Raw genomic sequence first — 25,175 nt, forward strand, 5'->3', positions numbered from 1 at the left:
CCCCTTTAAGCTCGGCGGGGAGGTTTAAAGAGACGCGCTCGCCCCGCCCCTTCCTGCCCTGGCCTCTGTCGGGGAGCAGCCCCCAGCCCCGGGTCCCCCCGCGATGGCCGAGCCCGCGGGACCCTTCCACGCCCTGTGGCACGGGGGGCACCAGTATCTGTGCTACTGCGCCGCGCCGCAGAGCAGCGGCTTCAATGTCTAGTAAGTGCGGGGCATTGACCCCCTCCCCGGCACCCCGGGGTGGGCGCGGGGCTGCAGGGAGCCCCCCCTTCCAGCCGGGGGGCTCGGGGGGGCTTGGAGCCCTGCGATCGCATCCCAGCTGGAGGGGGCGCCGCTATGAGCCCCCAGCTCGGGGGAACCCCCCCCCCCCGCCGCCCCGGGCCTCAGGAGCGGCAGCTCTTCCGCCTCCCAGGGTGGGCAGCCGGCTTCGGGGGGGGGGGCCTGGGCCAAACCGGCGGGGTCCTGCACCCCGGGGCCGGTGGCGCTGGAGACGCTGCGGCGCAGGCCCCTCTACCGGCCGGGAGCTGGCTCCTGCCCCTCGGACGCGGCCCGTGGGGCGGGCGGGTTTCCCGGGGGCAGCGCCCCCAAGCCCCCGCGCGTGGCTGGAGCGGCCTGGCGGCGGGGCGGGCTCGATGTCCCAGCTGGGTTCTGCAGTGTGTGGGGTTAAAGGGCCGGGCAGGGCTGGGCTGATGCGGAGCCCCAGGTCCAGACGTGCCGCTGGTTTCCCCGCGTCAGTAGCGCCTCGGAGGCCAGAGCCGGCCTGGTTCTTCGCTATTTCCGCGGCGTTTTCTCTCTTTGGGGGGGGCTCCCTTGGGACAATGGAGCCGTGACTCCGCCCGGGTCAGTCTCTCCTGCACCCGTGGCAAACCGCGCAAGGGAAGAGTTTCAATTCAACCCCCAAATGATTCCCACTAACTCGAGGTGGGAATCTTGGACAGGCCAGATCTGTGTGAACTCGGTATCTAAAAATGTGCGCCCTTTTTAAAAAACGAATGCCAGGGCCTGGACCTCAGTTTCCCCTCCACCTAGCAGCACAAAGGGAGTCATTAAAGTATCAGAGGGTAGCCGTGTTAGTCTGGATCTGTAAAAGCAGCAAAGAATCCTGTGGCACCTTATAGACTAACAGACGTTTGGGAGCATGAGCTTTCGTGGGTGAATACCCACTTCCTCAGATGCATGTAATGGAAATATCCAGGGGCAGGTATATATATGTGTACTAGCAAGCAAGCTAGAGATAACGAGGTCAGTTCAATCAGGGAGGATGAGGCCCTGTTCTAGCAGTTGAGGTGTGAAAACCAAGAGAGGAGAAACTGGTTCTGTAGTTGGCTAGCCATTCACAGTCTTTGTTCAGTCCTGAGCTGATGGTGTCAAATTTACAGATGAACTGAAGCTCAGCAGTTTCTCTTTGGAGTCTGGTCCTGAAGTTTTTTTGCTGCAGGATGGCCACCTTAAGGTCTGCTATAGTGTGGCCAGGGAGGTTGAAGTGCTCTCCTACAGGTTTTTTGTATATTGCCATTCCTAATGTCTGATTTGTGTCCATTTATCCTTTTCCGTAGAGACTGTCCAGTTTGGCCGATGTACATAGCAGAGGGGCATTGCTGGCATATGATGGCGTATATTACATTGGTGGATGTGCAGGTGAATGAACCAGTGATGGTGTGGCTGATCTGGTTAGGTCCTGTGATGGTGTCGTTGGTGTAGATATGTGGGCAGAGTTGGCATCGAGGTTTGTTGCATGGATTGGTTCCTGAGCTAGAGTTATTATGGTGTGGTGTGCAGTTACTGGTGAGAATATGTTTCAGGTTGGCAGGTTGTCTGTGGGCAAGGATTGGCCTGCCACCCAAGGCCTGTGAAAGTGTGGGATCATTGTCCAGGATGGGTTGTAGATCCTGAGTCATTAAAGGGGCCCTAAATTGCATCTGGGCTTGACTTAGGGCCCCTCTTCACTGTCCGGGGGTTATAAAGGGACCACTGAGGAAGGAGAATACGAGGCTCTCGATTTGAACTGCCTTGCTGTTTATATTAAAGGGATAACAACTAGAAATTGCTTTTCTGTCTGAATGTTTGACATGCTCTTGTTACAGCTGACACCCAGGGCTATGTCTGAAAGAGTTTCGAGAAATAGCTTCCTTCTGTGTGTCCTACAGGTCACTGGTTCCCTGGTGTAATCAGTTCCCAGCAGTTGTTACTTTCCCCTGTTTGGGCCTGTCTTCCCCAGAGTAAAAGGAGAGAGTAAAACAATTCTTAAACACAGGACAGTGTGATTGTAAAAAGCACCGCTGGCATGGGGTGCTGAGAGCTGGCATAGTGCCCCAAACTACTTCAACCTTTTTTTTTTTTTTAATGGGCTAGATATCATGTTGATAATGTCCCTTTAACTTCATCACATCTTGTTTCCCCAGTGTAACCAATGCATCCGAGGTGTGGAGTACGGATTTCACCCTGGAGAAGCTGGAGGGTCACGTAGGTAGCAATTGTGCAGATTCCAACCTTGGGTGGCTGAGATGCTAGTCACAGTGGTACCACACACATCAAGTCAACTTAAAGGGGACCTGCAAATATGGCAGGGCTGAGGGGGATGTTAAACTTCATACATCCGTTATAATTTAAGGAGAGCAATGTTTTAAAAACATGGATTAAAAAGCGGCAGTTTGGCTCCTTTAAAAACATCGCACTAGGCCTGAAAATAAGCAGAGAAAATCAGGAAAAAATAATCATAAGCAAACCAAAGTCTCTAATTATAACTTTAAAGGGTTATTATCCAAGCTTTTAGAAACAATCATTGATAATTACTGTGGCTGTAAAAGTAGGCTTGCAGAATTCAGTTTTTATTTTTTGTAATTCTGATGGATAATAATGTTTATTTTAAAGAATTTTTTCATATTTTCACTTATTTAAATTTTCACAGTTGTGGGAAATTTGGGGCGGGTCAGACAATAATTAAATGACAGTTGATGTTGAGATTAAAAAAGTTAAAGCTTTATAACAATTAAAACTCAGATTGTCAGTATCACATGTCAAAAGATACAAAGTAAATATCCTTCAATCAACCTCTAATTAGTTCTCAGGTGGTATTTTTCTTACTTTGCCTATCTCTTAAGTTTTGATTATCATCAATGGAAATATTTTTCATCCGTTTGTGTCCTTAGGCAGAAATCAGTGTTTACTGATGTCCACAAACATTACATCTTTCCAAACCTATGTACAAGTACCTTAATGGAGGAGTTAAAAACCAGGTACCGAAGTGCTCTTCAGTCTAGTGGAGGAGGCACTACAAGAACTAGCATTTGGAAGTTAAAACCAGACAAATTCAACTTAGAAACAAGGCCTGCATTTGTAGCAGTGCGGGTAGCTGTAACGATGCGCTCCATGTACCCCGGGGGGGACTTGCTCGCTGTGAGGTCATCCAGCAGTCATTTGGTCACTAATCTTTCAGTGGGAGGAAGGAATCATCCTCTCTACAGCGAAGAGGCCAGTGTGATGGAGTCGCTGTGAAATAGCTCAATGCCAGTCCATTAACTCTAGGGCCTGATGTGCCTTTGGCCTTCACCTTGTATGGCTGCTTCTACCAGTACAGAGTGGTTGTAAAATCAGTGTGCACTTTGCGCTCACTGGTGTAAGGGGCTGCACGCGGCAGAACGGGATCAGGCCCCTTGTGTCTGTCACTGACGGCTAAGCTGCCTTCTGGGGGTCTCTCTCTTTCAGAAGTCCTGGAGTGGGATGTGTCCTTCTGAAGATTACAGCACAAAGTTCAGGTGAGATCTTCCACCTGGGAATGAATAATCAGGGCTTGTTCCAGTGGGTCTGGAGACCCTTGTCTCACTCCAATCTCTTCCTTGCACAGAGAAGCTTTTGAGCACAGAGCAGCTGCCTTGACAGTGCATGACAGCAAAGCCAGCCTGCAGCTGAAGGAAGGTACCCGGAGCTTGACTTTTGACCTATTCAAGCTACCCTGCTCTGAAGCTAGGAAACAGTTGCAGGCACTGATGTTTGGTTTAGTGGGGTGTGTCAGCAGCCTGGAGAAACGTCTTGAAGGTACCATGTGTGTGTGGGCGCGTTCTTTGGAGTCGGGGAAGGGGACCATTGATTTCAGCTGTCATTATCTTACTATCTGCTGCCCACCACTTTAATTCAGGGATGGGCATGGGCAGGTTCCTTATTATGGCCCTCGGGGTGTGTGGGAAGCTGGTGCTTGGAGGTGGCTGCACCTTGGCCACCTGTAATGGAGGAAAATGTTTTACCTGCACTTGGAAAACTAAGCTGAGACTGGGCCAGCCTGTGTGTGGACAGCACGCTGGGGTGCAGAGCCAGTCTCGGAGTGGGGATGTGCTGGGGGTGCGGATGGGGTTGTGCTGCCCTCCTCTGAGTCTGGGGTAACTTGCATCCCCCGTCGCCTCTCCCACACACAGTCATGGAAGGGGGCCCAGCCCTCAGGGCTGTTGCTCTGAGAGGGGTGCAGAAGTTGGGAGTGTGAAGGGCTGGTGAGAAGCCATAGTTGGATTGGTTTATAGCTGGAGCCTGCCAGGACCTCAGTTGGCCACAGAAGAGTAAAGGCCTGTGGCGGTTTGCTGGCTGTTCGGGCAGATGGATACGAGGAGAAGGTAAATATAACAACCCAGCTGGAGATGACAGAGTGCAAACAGGGACCTTTTTGGCACCATGCCCTGGGAATTTGATGGTGACCCATTGCGGGGTGCAGGGCAGGGTGATGGGGGAGGCACTAGGAGGAGAACACAGCTCGGGGGGAGGATGGCATTTTCAAGTCCATTTGTGGAAGCATCACTCTAAGCCCTCGTGCACTTCGCCCTTCTCCCATTTGCTCTGCACCTCCTCCCGGGTGGTGCTGACCACTGCACGCAGCAGCTGATCTGGGAGCATGGGGCCGTGTACGCTGCATCTGGGGCAAACCTTGACCAGATGTCGGCTGTCTCCTTCTCCTAGCTGCAGAGGATGCTGCCGCTGCTGCTGCTTCATGCAGTCCAGAGAAGAACCGGCTGCAGAGCCAAAGGCTGTTGATTCCAGGTAGGGATGGGTTGGTTGTCAGGATTTTGCTGCCCTGCTTGCAATTTGCTCCACAAAGTTTCTTGCTGTTGGATACATTCACTCTCCAGAACTCCCTGGTGCACCATGAATTAGACACCACCACTCCCCATTAAATGCCCCTCCCCCAATGTTAATGCAATGTTGGGGTTCACGGATGGTCACTGAAAGTGAGGGAATCGAGAAGTTCGCTTCTGACTATGACAACTCAGCCGTGGGGCATGTGCTGTGTCAGACCCACTACCAATACCGCACACTGGCCAACGTTGCTCTAATGTCCCTCCAACTGGATTCATGGTGGGAACGTTGCCAGGCACTGAGACAATCCTGCCTTTTCGTTTGACTCTGCTCTCAAGCCAGTGTCACTCCAGCAAAGCTCACTAGGAGCACGTCCCTCTCTAAACACCACCTTAAACCTGGTGACAACCAGGAGCGCCTCTGCCACTCAGTGGGGCAACCTGGCACTCAGCAACAGCAGCAAGGATGGAATTGGGACCCTCCTGCCCAAAAGCACAGGCTTGGCATGTCCCTGGTGGCTTGCCAGTAATGGCTTTATAGAGGCCACTGGCCACAGACAGACCCCGTGGTTCTCTGTGGCTCCCAGGCTGAGTAAATGCAGCCTAATGTCGCCACACAAGGTTTCACCCTGGCCTGGCCTCAGCAGCACTTTGACCAGCAGCTCTCATCCTTTCTGAGCAGACCTGAGTCCCAGGAAGAACAGGGGAGGCGGCTCAGCCGTGACAGCCAAGAGACGAGTCCCAGGAGAGTCGCTAATTAACCCGGGATTCAAAAGGTAATTCCCCCATAGTCTGCTCTTCTCCCAGCCTCTGAGCCCTAGCCCCAGGTCACTGCCTGCACCCAATGACCTGCAATGGCCACCTGGAGCCAACCTGGACAAACACGTGCTATGCCATTGCCTGGTAGCCTCAACCAGGAGGGGTTTGGACGATGGCTTGCAGCTGCAGAGCTGCCAATATGGGCCTTTTGAGTTTGCTTGTCTAAGTGCTGCAGCCAGCAACTCAACCTCTTTCTCTGTTCTCTTTAGTGTGGCCACGTGTCCAGTTAGATGTATTGAATGGACACCACAAGTCCAGTTACCATGGACGGGAGGGGGAGGGAGGTGCTGGGACATCAACCTGCAGCAGCTCCTGCTCAGCCATGGCCACCTCCTTCCTACCTGCACTACCTGCATCATGGGCAGGCAGACAGCAGGCTCCACATCAGGCTGCATCTCCCATCCTGGCCCCAGAGCAGAGGGAGCCCAGCTGGTGGAGGAGGAAGGTGGAGAAGATTGAGCTAATGAGGGAGGAGGGCCTCAGGGGACAAGGCGAGGCAAGGAGTGGGGCCTTGGGGAAGAGACAGGATGAGAGAGAGGGTCTGGTTTTCAGAAATTAGAAAGTTGGCAACCCCAGTTCTCTTCCAGTAAGAAGGCACCGACCGGGGTGGATTTTGAAGACTCCTGATCCAGCCTGGACCCGTCTGATGCGTGTCCCCTTAATAAAGCTTTTTAATGAGTTGTTCAGACTAGTTTACCGCCCTACCTATGAACGTCCAGCCTCCTGCCAAGCACCGTGTGTGAATGCTGAGAGCCTTGCCCAGCCCTGTGCTCAACCGCATCGTGGGGAGTGGACGTGGCACTTGCAATCTGAGGGCCAGGAACCCTCCTCTACAACCACGAGCCATGCAGCTGGGGTGGGGAGCAGAGCCAGGCCCTGAGCTCTGGGCAGAGTCGCTGCCCTCCTCGAAGCGCACACCAGGGGGTCGAGCACACGCTTCCCAGCTGCTCCCTTCAGAACCCCGCTGCTGGCAGGCCGTCGCCATCGCTCCATGCAAGGGGCTTATCATGAATTACATTTTTAATGACTTTTCCACCAATGTTTTAACTCCGCGCTGTGTGTCCGTAACTTATTCGAAATAAACCCATGACTCCAGCCTGCTCGGATTGTCTCTCCTGCAAAGATCCCACTCCACGTGCAGGGGGTGTTTATGGCCCAGTGGCGGGCTGGGCTGTAGGGAGGCACTATCAAGGGTCAGGGTCTGAAGTCTGCGGGGCTGTTGTGGAGGCGGAGATGTATCTACCACCTTGTGCCCCTCTCCCTGTGGCAGAATGGAGCTGGGGTGGAGGGGGGTGAGACTCTGCCCTTGAGCCCTGCCCCATCTCCATGGCAGGCTGTTCATTCATGACATCAGCACCTGTTTGCTTTCCTCTTTATTGATTTTTAAATGCTCTGACATAATACAGGTTCCCTTCCTTCCCCCATAGAATGTGGAGGGGACAGACTCATTCCCAGTTGAACTCATTCTGGCTACTGGGCTGAGCATGCTGGGAGCCAGGAGGCACCAGCCCGCAGCCCCGCTGTGGCAGTCCGACTAGCCACGCAGGGCTTCCTGAGCCCTGCGCAGCAATCCTGGGCCCTGCGCTGATCTTCAAAGGCTGGGGTGAGGCCACACGGGCTCCCTGCAATGGCTGCACTAGCCCAGCCCCTGCCCCACATGATCGTCTGCTGGGGTCAGCGTCTGCTGCCAGGGCTGCTGTGGGTGCTCCGGCCCCCATCTCCCCTGCTGGCTTCTGGGGCGCTGTCTCAGCCTGGCCTGTTTCTAAGTAGGCAGACCTGAGCCAGTGCTGGACTCACTGCGTGTGCCGACAGGGCACAGCCAGCAGCACCCTTGGAGAGAGTGTGGCTGAGCCCAGCAGGGGACGGTCATGCAACTTTCTGGGCCCCCACTGCTCTTCTCTGCCCCTCACCTCTCCTGGGCTCATCTGCTCTGCCCGGCTCCCTCCACAGGCTGGGTCCAGCTGCCCTGCCCTGCCCTCAGCTGAGCTCCGGGATGTTGGAAGGCTCCTTCCCAAAGTTTGCTGTCTGCCCCACTCCTGCTTTACAATTCCTGTCCCCTCCGGCCGTGCTATTGTATAGACAGGGCTGGCCCCTAGCTTTGACAGGGCCCCCAGCTGGTACTCAGAGCCGCTCTGCCCTGACGCCATGCCAGGGCAGAGCCTGAGGCTGCCCTCTCTGCAGCTGGTGGAGTAGGAGCTGAAAGGAGAGTGTTAGCTAGGCTGCCAGGAGGAGTCTCTGGCGGCAGGAGAGAAATGAGGGTTGCATGGGGCGAAGGGAGGAAGAGGTGCCAAATGAGCCCCCCTGCCCCCAAGAAGTATGGGAAGAGGAGGGTGACTGGGCTGGAGGAGCCAGGAGGTCCCATCCTGTCCTGTGTTCTGCTGCTGAGTCCTGACTGGCGAAGGGGATGTGGCTTCCTCTGCCCCACAGGAGTCCAGGCTGGCCTAGCCCCAAGGCTGCAAGCCCAGGAGAGGCGAGAGGGGCAGTGGCTCCGGTTCCCTCAACCCTTGTCTGACATTCATGGACAGCAAGGCAGAGAGATGAAGAAGGACCAGGCCAGGCAGGGCAGCCCCAGGCCCCTCTCCAGCACTGGTACTGTGAGCAGTGGGCACAGGGCAGTGCCAGGCTGAGTCAGGCTCTGCCTACTTGAGCGGCCTGACCACGGTGCGATAGGCCTGCACGATCTCCTTGCTGTTGGGGCAGCTGGATTTGAACTCCTTGGCCTCGCCGGCGCTATCCAGGTAGCGCCAGACCCCGTGCAGCTCCTGGGGGATCCCCACTTGCCGGTAGTGTTTGCACACGATCTGGGGACAGAGGTGGGGTGAATGGAGAGTGTGTCCCAATGGACAAATCCGCCTCCCATCCCAGGCTGGCCCCCTCACCTGCCCCACAAGGCTCTGCACCTCCCTCAGCTAACCTGCCCTGCTCTGGGTTGGCTCTGTGCCCCCACTGGGCTAACCTACCCTGCCTGCCCCCACAGCTAACCTGCCTGGCCTGGGATAGTCCCCACTCCTGTGCCCCCTTGGCTAACCCATCCTGCCTGCGCCCTGGGCTAACCTGCCTAGCTCTGGGCTGCTCCACTTCCTTGACTAACCTGCCCAGCTCCAGGTTATGCCCATGCCCCCCTTGGCTAACCCACCCAGCGCTGGGCTGCCCCCATGCTCCCTTGTCTAACACACCCTGCCTGCCCCTACAGCTAACCAGCCTGGCCTGGGACAGACCCCTAAACTCCCTCGGTAATCCACCCTGCCCCCACAGCTAACCCACCCAGCTCCAGGCTGGCCCCATAGCTAACCCACCTTGCCCACCCCCACAGCTAACCAGCTCAGCTAACCCAACCTCCCTGGCCCTGGGAAGCCCCTGTGGCCCCATGGCTAACCCACCTTCCCCATAGCAGCTCCTCGCAGGCTTGACTAAAGCACGCTGTGCCAGAGCCCAGAGCTGCCTGACTCCTGGGGTCTGATCTCAATCCGCTCCCGTGTCAGAGAAACTCATTCGGGCAAGGGGGGCCTGGTGCGCAGGGCAGGGGGCAGAATGGAGGGTGGTAGGCCATCACAGATGGGGGGGTGGGGGAAGGGGATGTGCTAGATGGTGGGGAGGAGGGGAAGAGTGGGAGGGGGGAGGTAGGTGGTGACTGGGGAGGTCATAAAGGTGGAGGATGATGGGGGAGCTGGTGGTAGGTGGGGGGGACATATGGGTGCGGTTTGGTGGGGGGGCTGTCAGCTGGGGGGGCATATGGGTGGGAGATGGTGGGGTGGTCATATAGATTGGGGCTGGTCGGGGGGCTGGTGGTAGCTGTGGGGTCCCACCCGGGTAAGGGATGGTGGCTGGTGGGGCGGGGTGCCGTATGGATTGGAGATGGTGAGGGGGCTTGCAGTGGCTGTGGGGGTCCCCACTTGGGTAGAGGGTGGTGGCTGGAGGGTGGCATATGGATTGGAGAGGCTGGTGGTGGCAGTGGGGGTCCCACCCAGATCAGAGGTGGTGGCTGAAGGGTGCCATACGGATTGGGGATGGTGGGGGGGCTGGCGGTGGCTGTGCCGGTCCCGCCCCCCGGGGCACCCATACTCACATGGACAATGTTCAGTTTGGGCAGCAGGCTGCAGTCGGCCAGTGTCAGCTGGTCGCCGTCCAGGAACCTCCTGCGGGAAACAGTGAGGCTGGGGTCCTGGATGAGCTCGTACTCCAGCGGGGTGCTCAGGTACCGGTCCAGCTTCAGGAGGGCCTTCAGCAGGTTCTTCTGTAGCACTGGGAGGGGAGGGCAGAGCATCATTGCACAGGTGGCACCTGCCCAGGAAGGGGCAGGGGGAGCACGGGGGTCCTCAAGTGACACAGCACTGCTGGCACCCCTCCTCCCTGTGCAGAGAGGGTCTGGGGTGGGGGGGCTCTTGGGCATTTGCACACTGGGGGAGGTGGCATTTCCTGTGGGGTGGAGCCAGCCTGCCAGCCTCACTAGTCACCCCCAGAATGGGGGTAACCCCCCCAACACCCAGACACCAGGGTAGTGAGGGCCCCCGGCTATCCCCACCCCTGGGTTTCTAGCAGGGGCTGGGTAGAGCAGCAGATGGCTGCATGCTCCAGGGCATGAACCCCCTCCAACCTCTTGGGGGAGCCCCTCCAGGGCAGACTTGACCCGTGTTGGTGGGGGAAGGGGGAGCCCCTCTGGAGTCAGCCCTTCACCTCCCACACCCAGTCTGTGCCATGACAAGGGCCAGCAGCAGAGGAGGGGCTGGACCATGGCCTCGCTCAGCTGCAAGGAGGTCAGGGAGGCTGCTGGGTGAATATGGCCCCTCGCCCTGTCCTGTCCCATGTGTGCAGGGGATCCCACTGGATTCCAGGAACACAGCACGGGATGCAGCAGCCGGTACATGCAGTGCCATGGGGATCACTGGGCTCTGGTGGTGGCAGTGGTGTTACCCCCACCCGGCTGCATGTGGACACACACACACACCCCTCCCATCCCTTGGTGAGCCAACGTCCTCACCCTCGTCCTGGGCCGGCAGCAAGTTCTTGATGAACACGGAGAACTTGTGGAAGATGTCGTTCCCGGCCGTGCTGGACTCCTTGTACCGGGGAACCAGACTGGGGAAGCTGCAGGAGGCAAAGGGAGGGAGTGAGAGGGGGTTGTGGGCTCAGCCAGTGCCCCTCTGCCCTGGGCACCAGAGCTCACTGCGATGCCCTGAGAACCGTCCCTGCTTCCCTCCCCTCTGGCCTGCTTGGTCTCCTCTCTCGCCCTGTTTCCCTCCCCCATCCGTGGTTTCCCCTCATCCTCCCCCGCTGGTCCCACCTGTGCCTCCTTGACCCTCACACCCTGCCTGGCCCCGATTTCCCAGCCCACCTTGCCTCCCATCACTGCAGGGACTCCTCTCCCCTCTTTCCCCCCTCTGGATTGATGCCCCCGGCCCGACTCCCCTATGGGGCTGATCCCTTGCTGTGCCCACATGGGACGTCCAGCTCTTGGGGGAGGGCTGATCCCACTCACTTTGGGGGGCCCAGGGTCTCCTCCAGGAACTCCTCGATCTTGTTGGTGTCGGTTTTGGGCTCTCCGTTATACAGCAGCACAGGCAGCTGGGCTCCTGGGGCAAAATCCTTCAGCACATCTAGGGCCCTGCAGAGGGAGGGCAGAGGCTGTCGGTGACCCCAGGCATTGCCAGGGGGCTTGCTGGGGAAGAGGGCAGCAGGTGCTGGTCACCCTCCTGCTGGGTGCGGACCAGCTGCTGGCCTGCCCACCTGGCTGCAGAGGGCAATGATACAATGGCTTCCAGCTGCCCTGATGCCGGTTACTGGCCAGCACTGCCACACGGGAGACAGACCCAGCTGTCTGTCCTGGCCCCCCTAAGGGCTAAGCGCCCGCGACTGCTATCCCTGCTTAGTGACTGCCCTCCAACCGGCCGACTGCACGGGGCTCCTGCCGTGGGAAGCGGGTGCCCAGGAGCTCTGGCTGTGGGAAGGGGCTTCCCTCAGGGCTCTGACAGAGGGATGCGCCCTCCTTGGCACTGGCGATAGGGTGGGGGTTGCAGCATTGTCCCACCAGACAGCAGCCAGGGCCACGTTCCCAGCCCTGCAGTGCTGCCCGCAGGCTTTCCAGACGTGCTCCATGAGCGTGCTGGGAATGATTGCAACAGGAGCCTCCAACCCTCCTCCCACCCGCAGCTGTACATGCCGCCTCGGCAATTCTTTATTAAGGGCTGGGTGAGTGGGGGGCAGGGGGCTGGGCAGTCGGGGGTGGGGAAGGGGGAATTTGTGCTCTCTGATCTCGTGGTCTGTGTGGCACTTCCACCCTGATCCCGGGGCAGTTTGGCACAGTCATGGAGCTGACAGCCACAGTGCTGGGTGTGAGTCAGCCAGGCAGACGCACTGCCAGAGGAAAGGGGGAGTTGGGGGACTGGCAGGACGCTCAATGGTAAAACCATGGAAGTGGGTGGGGTAGCGTCCTGGGGCTGTGCTGAGCATATTCCATGGTTCCCATTGCGTCCTCACCTCTTCATATCCACTGTGGTCAGAGTAAAGGGGATCCTCTTGAGCAGCAGAATCATGAAGAGGCGCTGGCAGAAGGGGCAGTGCCCGATGCTCTCCCCATCGTCGCTCGCCTGGGAGACAAGAGCGATGCTTAGTGAGCTGAAAATCAGGAAGCACTGCCATTCCAGTGTCCCTGAACAGCATCACCATTGCTCACCAGGAGGTGCCACACTCATGCCTCAGGGCCAACCACCATGGCTGGCTGGGGTCAGGAAGGATTTTCCCTCATGGTACAGTGCTGCACAAGTTGGATTTCATGTTGAGCCTCTCTGTGCCCTAGTTTCTCCCATCTGTATAATGGGGGTTAAGATTGGAGATGGGCCTATGCCCCAAAAACCAGGCTCTCTGGATCTGGGATGATTTCTTTGGCTCCGTCTCTTTGTGACACTCCTTGATCCAGCTCCGGGGGTGGGGCTAGGGGGTTGGGGAGAACAGAGATGTGCATCAACCAGTCACAGCTTGTAAAGCGCTGGGGGATGTAAATTCCTCCGGAGTAGCCTTTGGCCGTTGGGCTGGAATCAGCCTCCCCATTATACAGATGGGGAAAATGAGTCACGATGCAGCAGTGACTCCCTCTAAAAGAGACAATGACTCAGCGACCAGTCTCATAATAGAACCTTCCAGGTATCCCCCCTTCCCAAAGCAAAAATAGTTGACTACGAATTTTCATCCTTTTCCCAACAGGTAGAAAATTCTCCTATTTCTGAAATAACCTCCCCATGCCCTGGAGGGAGACAAGCTGGGCGTGGCTATGAAAAATCCCTTCCTGTTTAGTTTGCATATGAAAAATGGGATTTTACTGTGAGCAGCCAAGTCTTCATGGCCCAGATCTTAAAATATCAGTGCTAAGGGGCAATTTCTGGCACTGAACTGATCCTTTGCAGTTGAGGAGGTCAAATGCCACTGGATCCAGTTCTCTGGCCTTGCACCATGTGCTGTGTGGGGGAGTGTGAAACACTAGCGTATGACACAAGTGAGTACCCAAGGGGCAGAGCCGGCATGTTCTCTAGTAACGCAGGAGAGCCAGCAAGGCCACAGGCCGGCAGCAAGGAGGAAGGCTCCCAGCACTGACTGAATGGAGGGAAATGGGAGACAGGAACAAACAACAGAAAGGCTTGAAAATACTTTTGGGCCCAGATCTTCGGCTGGTGTAACATGGTGAGGCTGCAGAGAGCTGGTGTAAATCACCATCGCGCCAATCTAGTCATTTACATCTGCCCTTTTGCACCAGGGAAGGATCTGGCCCTTGATTCTTGAAGTCCGTTCTAATGACGATCCCAAACTGCGAGCAACTTTCCACTCTGCTCTCTGGCAATGTGACTACAACCATCATTGCCAAAGATCAAAATACTTTCTGACTTCCCCAACAGCCAGCACAGGTGCATCACCACCTACGGCACATCGAAATCCCCGTGATTCTCTCTAAACAATTTCCATGGCAGAACCTGGCCAAAGCCGGCTGGACTGTTATAGCGAAGCCATGCAAAAAGCAGTGATCCGAATCCCTGCAACACTGGAATGTTATCGCCGGTTCATTGGCCTCCTTGCCATCACTGCCAGGAAGTGCATCCCCGGGGCCCAGGACCTGCTCTGGCAGAACAACCAGTCAAGTTGCGAAGGCCCTGCTAGAGTGTACAGAATCAGCCAGATGCCAGCGGTTGATTGAATGTGTTGAAGGTCTGGACTTCACACACTCCAATCGCTGTGCCCGCCACGGCATCTTGGAGCCACTAATCCGACAGGATATTGGACCTTGGAAGTCTGGCCCAACTCCACAGTGTCCAAACCAGCGGAGAGCACAAAAGGACTGCTCGACAAAAACACCAAGAGAGAGATCCATCCTTAGCTACACCGAGCAATAACCTCAATCCCTCCACGAGACCCCAACACCAGCAGCACAGATGAAATACAGAGTTTAGCTGCAATCAAGCAAGGAAAGGAGGCCAGTTGAGATGGTATCCCACTCACATTCCTTCATCAACTAGGCCCTAAGGGACTCCATTGGCTGGCGAAATGACACCAAAACCGTGGAATCTGGATGCATCCCAAAAGCCTAGCAGGAGGTGATAGTAATGGCCATGCTCAAACCAGGCAAGCCAACCGATGACCTGGGAAGCTCTAGGCTGATATCACTCCTGTGCATGACCTACAAACTCCTGGGATGTATCATCCTCTTGTCGAGTCTGATCCCTGAAGAACAAGAGAGATTGTGGCCTAAACGCAGTTGCTGCGCCCAAGTTTTGGCCCTTGGAATGCACATCAAGGCCAAATTCCAGAAGAAAACCAAGACCGGTGCAGCCTTTGTAGAGGCCTATGACAGGGTCTGGATTAAAGGCCTGATGCTGAAGCTTGCAAGGCCGGGTCATCCCTTGTCTCAAAACACTGCCTGCTATGGCCGATGCTGAGCAGTAGGCGGCTACATGTCCATTTGGATGACAAAGTCAGCTCGCCCCGGCTCCTCAACAACGGGCTGCCACAAGGCTCAGAACTCACGCACATGCCTTCCAATGTCTACACGAGCGACATGCCACCAGCCAAGTCATGTACATTTGCAGATGCAATTGACCTTGCCCTGGCAATGCAAGAAGCACCTTCAAGACATTGAGTCCACCTTGAATGGGACGGACCAGGGAGGAATATCTCCAGAAATGGAGGCTCAAGCCAATCCCCCCACAAACAAGCAGTCACTGTATCCCATCTTGATAACGGGAATGCTAAGCGCACCCTGAAAGTGACCTTCTGCGGCAACGCTGTGCCACATGACCCCACTCCGACTTGTCTCAAAGTGAAGCTGGGTTGCTCACTAACCTTCCATGACCACCTGGAGATGGCAGCTGCTAAGATGAAGACAAGGGTCAACCTGGTCCATAAAATGGCAGGCGCAAGCTGGGAAGCTTCAGCATCAGTGCTACGGACCACAATGGTGGCCCCTGTGTACTCCAAAGCAGAGTACTTTGCACCAGAAGGAGCCACACTCGACTTGTTGATGTCCATCTGCACACAGCAATGCGGTGAATCCTTGGAACCCTCAAGTTGACCCCAGCACCCTGGCTACCCATGCTGTCACACATCACTCCCCCACCCGTTTGCCACGATGCTGCAACCCTCCGGTAAGTCCAGCAAATCAAGAAGAATGAACATCTCCCCATCCACCAGGACCTCAGCGACGTCCCTCAGCACCACATAAGGCAACCTTAAACCACATACACACAAACCGTGGCAAATGCGGCTACTTGCTGCACAAAGGGAAAATTCAAAATTCTCCAGCGTGTGACTGTGGTCACCCAGAAGAGACCCTGGAACATATAACTACTCAGTGCCTGATTCCCGCATATGAAGGACGCATCAGAGTGATACACTTTGCTACTCCTAACACAATTATCTGGCTTAATCCTCTGAGTGTAAAACCATAGTTGTTGCTCTCATCAGCCATAGGAAGAAGATGATCAGTGTATTGTTAATCTCTCAGGGGACAAGGGAGACTTTGTTTAACCAGTGCTATCCCTTTAGATTAGTGGGTGGAGTTTGTGCCCCTGATCTTGAGGGGCCAGTTGCACCAGCTGGAAGTGGACTAGCATTGGCAGCAGCAAGGCTAATGCCCCTCCACACAGGCCCATGGCTGTCAGAAGGACAGACCACAGGCAAGTTCTGCTTCTGGGGGCAACAAGGCTGCGTCTTGGCTGGTGAGGGAGAGAAAGGAAAACAAGGTGTGGTTGTTCCCAGTGACATATCAAACGAAAGGCCCGAGCAATCCTGCTGAATATCACTTCACAGCGCTCCGGGCTCCCCCCATGGTCTTGGCACAGCTCCCCTTTCAGTGGGGAGGGCAGGACTCGATTTTTACCTGGATTGTGGACGTTGGTACGCAGCCTCCGATTTATACCACTGAAACCATGCGCGGGGTGAGGCTGCCGGATTATTAAAAACCTGGGCTAGACTTTGACCTCAGTTACAGTACATCTAGAGCAGCTTTTACAGATACTCCAACAAGATGTTTTTCCACTGGAAAATACTGATTTGTTGCAAGCGAAACGTTTCGCGGCAACCGGCTCATTTCGAGGCAAGGTTTGTTTTGCAGGAAGATGTTTTTAAAAAGCCTTTTGCCCCTTTTAGGAAGGGAACTGTTTGTATCGTTTTCAGCATTTCAGAAATGGCGCTGCAAAGCCGCTTCAGAACAGAAATGCCAAGTCAAAATTGGACGGAAACGTTTTGATTTTAGCAAAATGAAATGTTTCAATGGACCCCAGAGTGAACATTGGGGGGAATTTCACGTCACAGCGAAACATTGTGGCTTCATTCCATTTCCAACAGGAACAAAAAAAGGTCAAAATCCCGACTTGTCCTGTGAAATTACAAACCCTATCCCCACGCAGCGCTGCTCGAAACTCCGTTGCCTTGTGCCGACGTTTCCAGGGGTGCCTGGGTGTGTGAAATGCTCCCACTGTGGGTGTGTTATACTCCCCTGTGCTAGTGTAAGTGCTGCCACATGGCGAATGGGGCCCAAGGGACGTACCTCGGCATGACAGATCTGAACCTGTCCCCTTGCCGTAAAGCACAAGGCCTGACTCCTTGCCCTCTTCCATTGCCGGGGTGGGCAGGGCACTGAGGGTCACCAGAATGAAGGGCACAGCTGAGCTGGCTGCAACTAAGGGCATTTCTTAGAAGCTGCTTCCCAAGCTCTGGCCCCTCAGTAAAGGGCCTAGCTGAGCCTTGCCCCAGTGGAATCCAGCCTTGTGTGTCTTGCTAAGGACACAAGAAGAAAGACTGGTGGGATATGGGTCTTTGCAGCCAAGGTCCCTGATTCCAAGCCCGTCATACACCCACCGCCATGGCCCTGCCTGCTGTCACTGGTCTGGCCCGTCCCACCTCCCCTTCACAGGGCGTCTAGCCAGGGCTTGACTGAGGCCCAGCTCTGTGACTCTGCTGTTCCTCTGCTGCTGGAGACAAAGGGGAAGACTTGCCCCCCGTCCCATGTCAGCCTTTCCTGCGAGCCCCCTTGTGACAGCTGCCCACGTTCGCCCAGCCAGGGGCTGCAAAGCCCTGTACAGTGTGAGGCTCGAGTGCTCCCTCCACACTGGGGCACAGATTGTGCCCAGGTGCCCTCTGCAGGCTGGGGCCCTGCACGGATCATTCCCCACCTCTGTTCAATTCCCGGCGGTGGCGGTGCAGAGAACTGAGCCAAAGGGGAATGAATCAGACCCTGGCTGAACTGTCTCCTCTCCCTGAGTGGAGCAGAGCTGGCACCGAGCCTGCAGCTGCACTCCCAGGAGACCTGCGCTGGCTCATGGAGGAGCACCGCTCAAAGCTGCCAGCCCCGGACTCTGCGCAGTTCTGTGCCTTGGGGCAGCTTGGCCTTCCTGTGTCAGCCACTTCCGGAAGCAGCAGCGAAAGCAGGCGGCCTGGCGCTCCCATGGCAGAGCAGGCGAGGTCTAGGGACTCGGAAGTCGGGCACGTATTTCCCCAGAGCACTGCTAATCAGAGTCCAGCCTCTGCCAGCCTGGTCCAGCTCCCGGGCCCAGGGCCCCTGCTCTGTCCTTGCCTGGCTGGCTCTGTGAGTGCACGGGGCAGGATCTCAGAGAAAGGCACTGCAGTGACTCCCTCCTGCTCCCCACTACGAGTCTAACATCCCCATCTGGTGCACTGGAGTGTCCAGTAATCCTGCTCTGGAGCAGGGATCCTGTGGATCCTCCCAGCCAGCAAGATAAGCTGGGAGGGCCGCAGGCCAGCAGGTGCCTGCGGCCTCTGGCACAGCCAGGGCTGATGCACGCAGGTCAATAATCCCCAAGGCGCAGGGAGTTTCATGACAAAATTTGTTCTTAGCGGACATGCCCTTCTCTCTAGTCACAGGGTGGATGCTGTGGGCTGGTTACACCTAGTCTGGTCCATCCGGTGTGTCGGACACTGGGCCGCACAGTTACAGCCAAGTTAGCAGCAGTGAACTACAAGCTCCATCGCACAGAATACATGTTCTTACAGGCACAGACAGAGGGCAAAACTGATTGGGTCTCTGAGTACAAAGGCTAGACACAGCTATATGAGCCAGTGGCTGTTAGAGTCAGCGGTTTCCACTGTGTTCAATGGGGTTTAAATCAGGCCCGGGACCTACTCGAGAATGTGTCAGCTCTTGAATTGAGGGTCATAGATTCCAAAGCCAGAAGGGATCCTTGTGATTGTTTAATCTGACTTCCTGGGTGTAAAACAGGCCAGAGAAATGCCCCAAAACAATTCCTGGAGCAGACCTCTTAGAAAAACACCCAGTCTTGATTTTTAAATTGTCAGTGATGAAGAATCCACCACGACTCTTGGGAAATTGTCCCAATGGTTAGATATTCTCACTATTAAAATTTTATGCCTCATTTCCTGTCTGAATTTTGCTGGCTTCAATGTCCAGCCATTGGCTTGGGTAGACCTTTCTCTGTTCGATTGAAAAGCCCAGTATCAAATATTTGTTCCCTATGTAGGTACTTATAGACTATGACCAAGTCACCCCTTCACATTCTCTGTGGTAGGCTAAATAAATTGAGCTCCTTGTGTCTATCACTATAAGGCAGGTTTTCTGATGCTTTAATTATTCTTGTGGCTTGTCTCTGACCCCTCTTCAATTCATCAAGATCCTTCTTGAATTGTGGACACCAGAACTGGCCACAGGATTCCAGTGGTGCTGAACAGAGGTAAGATAACCTCTCTACCCCTGCTCAAGATTCCCCTGTTTATGCATCTTTTTGAGAGACAAAAACTGAGCTTAGCCATAGGATTCCGTAATATATTTCACGAGATGTTTGCACGTGCATGTGACCCATGCTGCATGCACTGTATATTGCAGGTGAGTTATGAGGCATTAATGAAGTACATTTATGTAAGTGTAAAGTAGAAATATCTGAGCAAGCAAGGGCTTTTTGGAGCTGGCTGCTCTCCTAGCGGAGGGCCTGCATGAAGATAAAATGTAGAAATGAATGAATTCTGCACATTGATTTTGTCCTTCTATACTGACACCTCTCTAGCAAGTCTGCAAATCAAAGATTTGTCTGGAGAGCATTAATACCTCACGTAAAATCTGAAACCTAATTGCCAACCTAAGATAGGTACATGGCCCAGCCTTCAACTCCTACCAGTCTAGGAGGCGTCCAAGTGCAACGATCAGTCAAGAATGCCCAAATTAGCGAGATACATAATGGACGCAAACACGTGCACATTCACATCCTATCTGACCCGTCTAGAGCGCCTGCCATGGGAGGCTCTCAGAGTGCTTTACCCATCTGTGGGGCTGACCACAAACCACGTAATACATTAAGGGGTGGGGGTGTTTGTTACAAAATGTTACCAGGAGTGGACTCGCTTGAAAAATCACCCCCCCAAAAATTACCTAATTTATGCCCAGCCCCTTACTAAATCAAACCTCACGACTGCCCTGTGGGAGGTAAGTGTTTATTACTAGTCCCTTTTTTATGGGTAGGGAAACTGAGGCATGCAGCTGATGTGACTTGCCCAAGATGACACAACAATCAGTAGCAGAAACAGTAGACCCAGATCCTGACTCCCAGGCTTATTTAAGGGTCACTGGATGATTCTACTGCCCCATCCAAACTAGCCAATAACCAACCCCTTGCCACTGCAATCCACACAGGCCCACAGCAGTTCTTCGCTCTCAAAGACACAAATAATGCCAAAAACACACGGATAGGGTGGTGCCCAAATTCCAGCAGATCTAAGTGCAGTCTGCCAGCCAGACATCCCCGCTGCAGTTTCCATTTGGTACAGAATTCTTCTTCATGTCCTGCCCTAAACTATGGCACAGCATTGCCATGAACTGTTCCACCCCAGAGGTGGCTGCATTTCAGTGCCTCGTAGGTGTAGGGATCCCAGGCTAGATGAAATCTGTGAAACACATCAGGAGCCTTCTGGATGAATGGCACTGGAGAGGACATCTGCTTGCTTGGGGTTTGCCAGAGGTAAGGGGTTGGGCAGGGTGTGCTCTGCTCTGTAATCGGTTAGGGATGTTCTGCTCATTATCTTAGCAGGGTGTCAGCCACAAACCAGGAGTTTGCCTTTTGCTGCAGCCAGCTTGGCAGCAGGAAATCAGCAGGTTGCTTTGCTCATGCAAATGCCCCTGAGGCTTGGGCAGTGGTGCAGGGCGTTCTACCCCAGGCAGTCCCCAGCAATGAGCACACAGTCGCTCCAGAGGCTAGGGCTGGGCTCCTGGCAGGATGATCGGTGGCTCTCATTGAGCAGGGCTGCCAGGCGCCAGTGATCTGCTCCTCAGCCTTTCATCAGCCCCTTCCCATCAGCTGGCACTAGGGCAGGGGCTGCAGGATTTCCAGGGTTTGCTAGAGACATGAGTGGGGTCAGCGGGGGAGGGAAACAGGGGGTGAAGGTTCTTCAGGATCCCTCTTCCCATCCCCAGGGCTGCTGTGGCCACCCCAAGCATTAGCAGGACACAGGAGGGACAGTGCGTCAGCACCACAACCTGCTCAGTCCCCACCGCACTGTGTGGGCTGCCTCAACCCTGCTCCCACCCTGGCTGGCCTGGGAGCAGCACAGCCTGTGGTCTCAGTCCCCCTCTGCAGGCCTGGGTACACGGATGGGCACATGTGCTCGCTTGGCACCACCGGATAGAGGGGGCTTGGGGATGGCGCGTGGGCTGGGGAGATGGCATGGGGAGCCAGGAGTAACCAGGGGGTGCCAGGCTGGTATCCTGGGCCAGGAGCCTGCAGCTACGGCCCGGCTGTCTTGAGCCAAGGGATGTATGAAGTCAGCTGGCTCCAGGGCTGGTGGGCTCAGCCCCAGTTCCCTCCTCCGCAAAGGAGGCTGTTTTGCTGGCTCTGAGGAGCAGCCAGTGTCCCAGGGCGTGTGGGATCCATGCAGACACCAACAGGCCCTGGCAGCTGAACACCCTCCTCCCACCTAGTGTGCTGTGAACATGCTAGCACAGAGGCGGGCAGCTGCGGTAATTAGATGCAATGGGGAACGAGCACTGGGCGGATGGAGACACCCAGCCATGGAGACACCAAGTGACGGCTGACCTAGGCAGGCGGGGGGCGGCAGCATGTGGGAAGGCCGGGGGCTGGGGGGAGAAGCAGAGCAGACGGGTTCTGTGCTCTGAGGCTGCACAGGAGGGGCTGGCTGATGAGTTTGTCTGACTGCGTCTCCCTTCCCACCCCTGGCCCCCTTCGCTCAATCACACTTCTCCCTCCCCCATGCCTGACTTGTCCACAGCTTGGCCTGGTGCCCCTCCACATAGCCCTGCCCCACACCCCAATCCCTGCTATCCCAGACTGCCGCATGACCTGCCCCCAATCAAAATGATCCCCAGCAATGGCTGCAAGCTGAATGTGCTACTGGGGCATGCTGGGGGGACATGCAGAGAATGGGGAAGCAGCGGTACCTTGCAGACTATGTATGGGGTACCATGGGTGGGAGAGATGCGGGATCTGGGGGAAGCGAGGAACATGGTGGCTCTGTGTTGGGCAGATGGTACATGACACTGAGTGTGAGACCTGTGACTAGCTGCCAACATTGCTAAATTCAAGCGTGCAGGCCTGCAATCCCGCCGACACAAGAAACCAGGGGTGTCACCAGCTGAGTGGAGCCTCATTCCTATCGACCTCCAGTGCCCTCCCGGATTGCTCATATTCACCCGTACCCCCACTGCACTGGGGCATACGGCCAGCCACGATGCACCCTCCACCCAATCCCCATTGCTAGAACTGGGCAAATTTTTTCAATCAAAACTTGTTTTAAACAACAAATGCAGATTTGGTGACACCAGAATATTTCATGTCAATTCCATCATATTGTTTTGTTTAAACAAACAAACAAACTCCAATCCCACAAAAAATCTCCCCAAAATATCAACAAATTTCAATTTTTTGATTCAAAATAACTTTTTGTTTTGAAATTTCCTGTAATTTTATTTTCAAAAAATTTAAAACCATTAAAATGCTCAAAATTGAAGCCAACCATTTGGGTCTGACCTGAAACCACTTTTTTTTTTTTTTTTTGGATTCGCCAAAACTTTCGTTTTCATTTTAGCCCCAAGTGAATTTTTTCTTTACATTGCCAACTGGCCGGTGTGGATTCCAACCCTGGCTCAGGACAGAGACCTGGCATGCTGTACGTGTCCAAGGCCTAAGGATTTCAGCTCCATGTGACCAAGTCCTGTCTGAAAATATTCCCCAGAGTCTTTCTAGACATGCTGCTCTCTGTTCCGCTGGCCAAGCCTATGGCAGGTGTTGTGCCCTCTGGAAGGAGAAGGCCCATGCTATGGCAGAGAGCCCAGGGGTGATTTTCATGCAGTTACAGCTGGACCCTCCTGCCAGCCTGAACCTTTCCCGCCCTGGATCTCGGCTCCAAGATCATTCCCAGTCCCCTTCATTGCATGCCAGCGGTATGAATCAATAGTAACAAGTGACTCTCTCTAGGTCAGTGATGTGCACAAATCCAGCCAACATCTACTACAGCATCCCCCTAGCCAGCCCCTTCTCCTAGTTCCAATGGAGCCGGCAACTGCACCCCTCACCTTGACAAAGAGCTGGAGTTTGGAGCTCTCGGCCATCCTTTGCCAGCTGCTCTGGAAGGGCAGGTGCTGCTCTGAGTACACACGCTCAGGCAGGCTGTCTTTATACAGCTCCTTCATGCACTGCCCCGCCTTTTCCTGAGCTCCTCCAAGTACATTCCTCTCTGGGGAGAGTGCAGCACCCTGGGCCAGGGGTTGTTTTCCTCCCAGTTCTGGTGCACAGAAACTAACCCGCCACACCCAGTAGCTACAGTAACTCCTCGCTTAATGTTGTAGTTCTGTGCCTGAAAAATGCTACTTTAAGCAAAATGATGTTAAGTGAATCTAATTTCCCCATAAGAATTAATGTAAATGGGGGGGTTAGGTTCCAGGGAATTTTTTTTCCCCCAGACAAAAGACTATATTTCATATATATTGTGACAGACCCAGACCAGTGGGGTACAGGAGTCTGGTAGAGGGCAAATATACTGGTCACTGGATGAGTAGTTTTCTGTTCCCTGAGTGACCAGAGCAGGGGCTGCTCTAGAGTAATCAGGAAACTGCTACAACCAATTAAGGCAGACAGGCTGATTAGATCACCTGCAGCCAATCAAGGCAGGCTAATCAGGGCACCTGGGTTTAAAAAGGAGCTCACTCCTGTCAGGCTGGGGGGAGCCAGAGGAGAGGAAGTGTGTGTGAGAGGAGCTGGGAGCAAGAGGCACAAGGAGCAGACAGTGAGAGGCTGTGCTGCTGGAGGACTAAGGAGTACAAGGGTTATCAGACACCAGGAGGAAGGTCCTGTGGTGAGGATAAAGAAGGTGTTTGGAGGAGGCCATGGGGAAGTAGCGCAGAGAGTTGTAGCTGTCATGCAGCTGTTACAAGAGGCACTCTAGACAGCTGCAATCCACAGGGCCCTGGGCTGGAACTTGGAGTAGAGGGTAGGCCCAGGCTCCCCCTAAACCTCCCAACTCCTGATCAGACACAGGAGGAGTTGACCCAGACTGTGGGAAAGATCACTGAGGTGAGCAAATCTGCCAATAAGCACAGGACCCACCAAGGTAGAGGAGGAACTTTGTTACAATATATATAAAATATAGTCTTTTGTCTTGGGGAAAAAATAATTCCCTGGAACCTAACCCTGCCCCCTATATATATATATGCAACCCTTCTGCCCCTCTGAGTTGGCAGCAAAAAGGGCCGGGTTCAGTATCCAGGAGTTCCGTTTCAATAACACAGTGCAAAACCGGCTCGAGCCCCCACCCAGTGACCTGGGACAATTACATACCACCACCACCCCCTGGGTGCCTCTAGGAGGCAATACTTCCCCACTCACAAGCACAGAGTCCGAGTGTAGCAAAATCCTTTTAATAAAGGAGGGAAACAATGCGGCATCACGTTGGAGATACACCACAAACAGAATTATAACACAAACCATAAGCAAAAAACCCAGCTCCAAGTACATTTGGCAATGTCCTTTCCCCCTTAGGGTCTTAAGCCCAATCACTTCAAAGTCCAACAACCCAAAAGTCTCTGTTTCTGGTCAGTGCCATCCCAGAGTTCAAAAGTTTATTTGCAGAGTTGCCCCCCTCCTAAAGCCTGGGTGGAAATGGGGGGGGGTGTACACAGGGTGTTAAGGGGCAACTTATGTGGACCAGGGGCCAACTGCTCCGCCTCTCCGTGGAGTTCTGCTGCAGCTTTCACCACAACTAGCTGTGCTGCTCCTCCAGCTGACCCGTGAGCCACTCTCACAAACCGCTCCACCCCGCTCACTGTTCCATGGGCTGCTCCAACGTGCTGCAAACTGCTCTGCTCTGCCAGCCACTTAACAATAGATCTTCAGGCTCCACCACTAGTTAACACAGCATTCAGTGATCTCAGCTCAGTAAGCTTAGCTCTTTTAGTGATTTCAGCTTGTAGTAGGGGACCCCAGGTGCTGGTGCACCATTGGCCCAACGTGAATTCAGCTCAGCAGCCTCTAGACGGACTCCTAATGGATTCAAAATTAGCTCTGCTCTTCAACAGTGCAGAGAGGAGGATGTACAGTTGGTGTTCCAGGCCCTCAAAAGGGACACATACCATCAAGTACACACACCAGTCCCCAGTCTCTCTCAATTCACTGGGTTTTGGCACCCATGTCCCTTGTCTAGCAAGTGCTACTTAATGGATAGTGAGACATGTCTGTCATAAAGCAGTCTCAAAGTTCCTCATTCACATAATCTGGGTGACAACACTTTATTCCTCCTTTCCCTGTAATCAAAGAAATTGGGGACTCCAGAGCTGTCAAAATAACCATC

General features: G+C 54.6%; 2 protein-coding genes across 3 annotated transcripts; one reads left to right on the forward strand and one right to left on the reverse strand.

Moving 5' to 3' along the window:
* The first annotated feature begins 45 nt into the window (after positions 1-45).
* On the forward strand, positions 46-6,971 carry PAXX (PAXX non-homologous end joining factor). Of its 2 annotated transcripts, none has more exons than XM_050926434.1 (7): positions 46-201; positions 2,403-2,463; positions 3,706-3,755; positions 3,845-4,035; positions 4,942-5,022; positions 5,740-5,833; positions 6,464-6,562. In XM_050926434.1, exons 1-7 carry the CDS (start codon positions 104-106, stop codon positions 6,501-6,503), a joined length of 615 nt encoding a protein of 204 aa, XP_050782391.1. In that variant the 5' UTR covers positions 46-103; the 3' UTR covers positions 6,504-6,562. The 2 variants fall into 2 exon arrangements, with proteins under 2 accessions (XP_050782391.1, XP_050782390.1); XM_050926433.1 differs by lacking the exon at positions 46-201 and adding an exon at positions 3,150-3,236 and having other exon boundaries at positions 6,453-6,971.
* A 102-nt stretch (positions 6,972-7,073) lies between these two features.
* CLIC3 (chloride intracellular channel 3) lies at positions 7,074-23,039 on the reverse strand. The gene is made up of 6 exons (XM_050926429.1): positions 22,906-23,039; positions 12,351-12,460; positions 11,353-11,478; positions 10,855-10,961; positions 9,943-10,118; positions 7,074-8,677 (listed from the first exon to the last, which is right to left on the reverse strand). Exons 1-6 carry the CDS (start codon positions 23,020-23,022, stop codon positions 8,516-8,518), a joined length of 798 nt encoding a protein of 265 aa, XP_050782386.1. The 5' UTR covers positions 23,023-23,039; the 3' UTR covers positions 7,074-8,515.
* Positions 23,040-25,175: the final 2,136 nt, after the last annotated feature.

Source organism: Gopherus flavomarginatus, chromosome 17, assembly GCF_025201925.1.
Source record: "Gopherus flavomarginatus isolate rGopFla2 chromosome 17, rGopFla2.mat.asm, whole genome shotgun sequence".
Lineage (NCBI taxonomy): Eukaryota > Metazoa > Chordata > Testudines > Testudinidae > Gopherus > Gopherus flavomarginatus.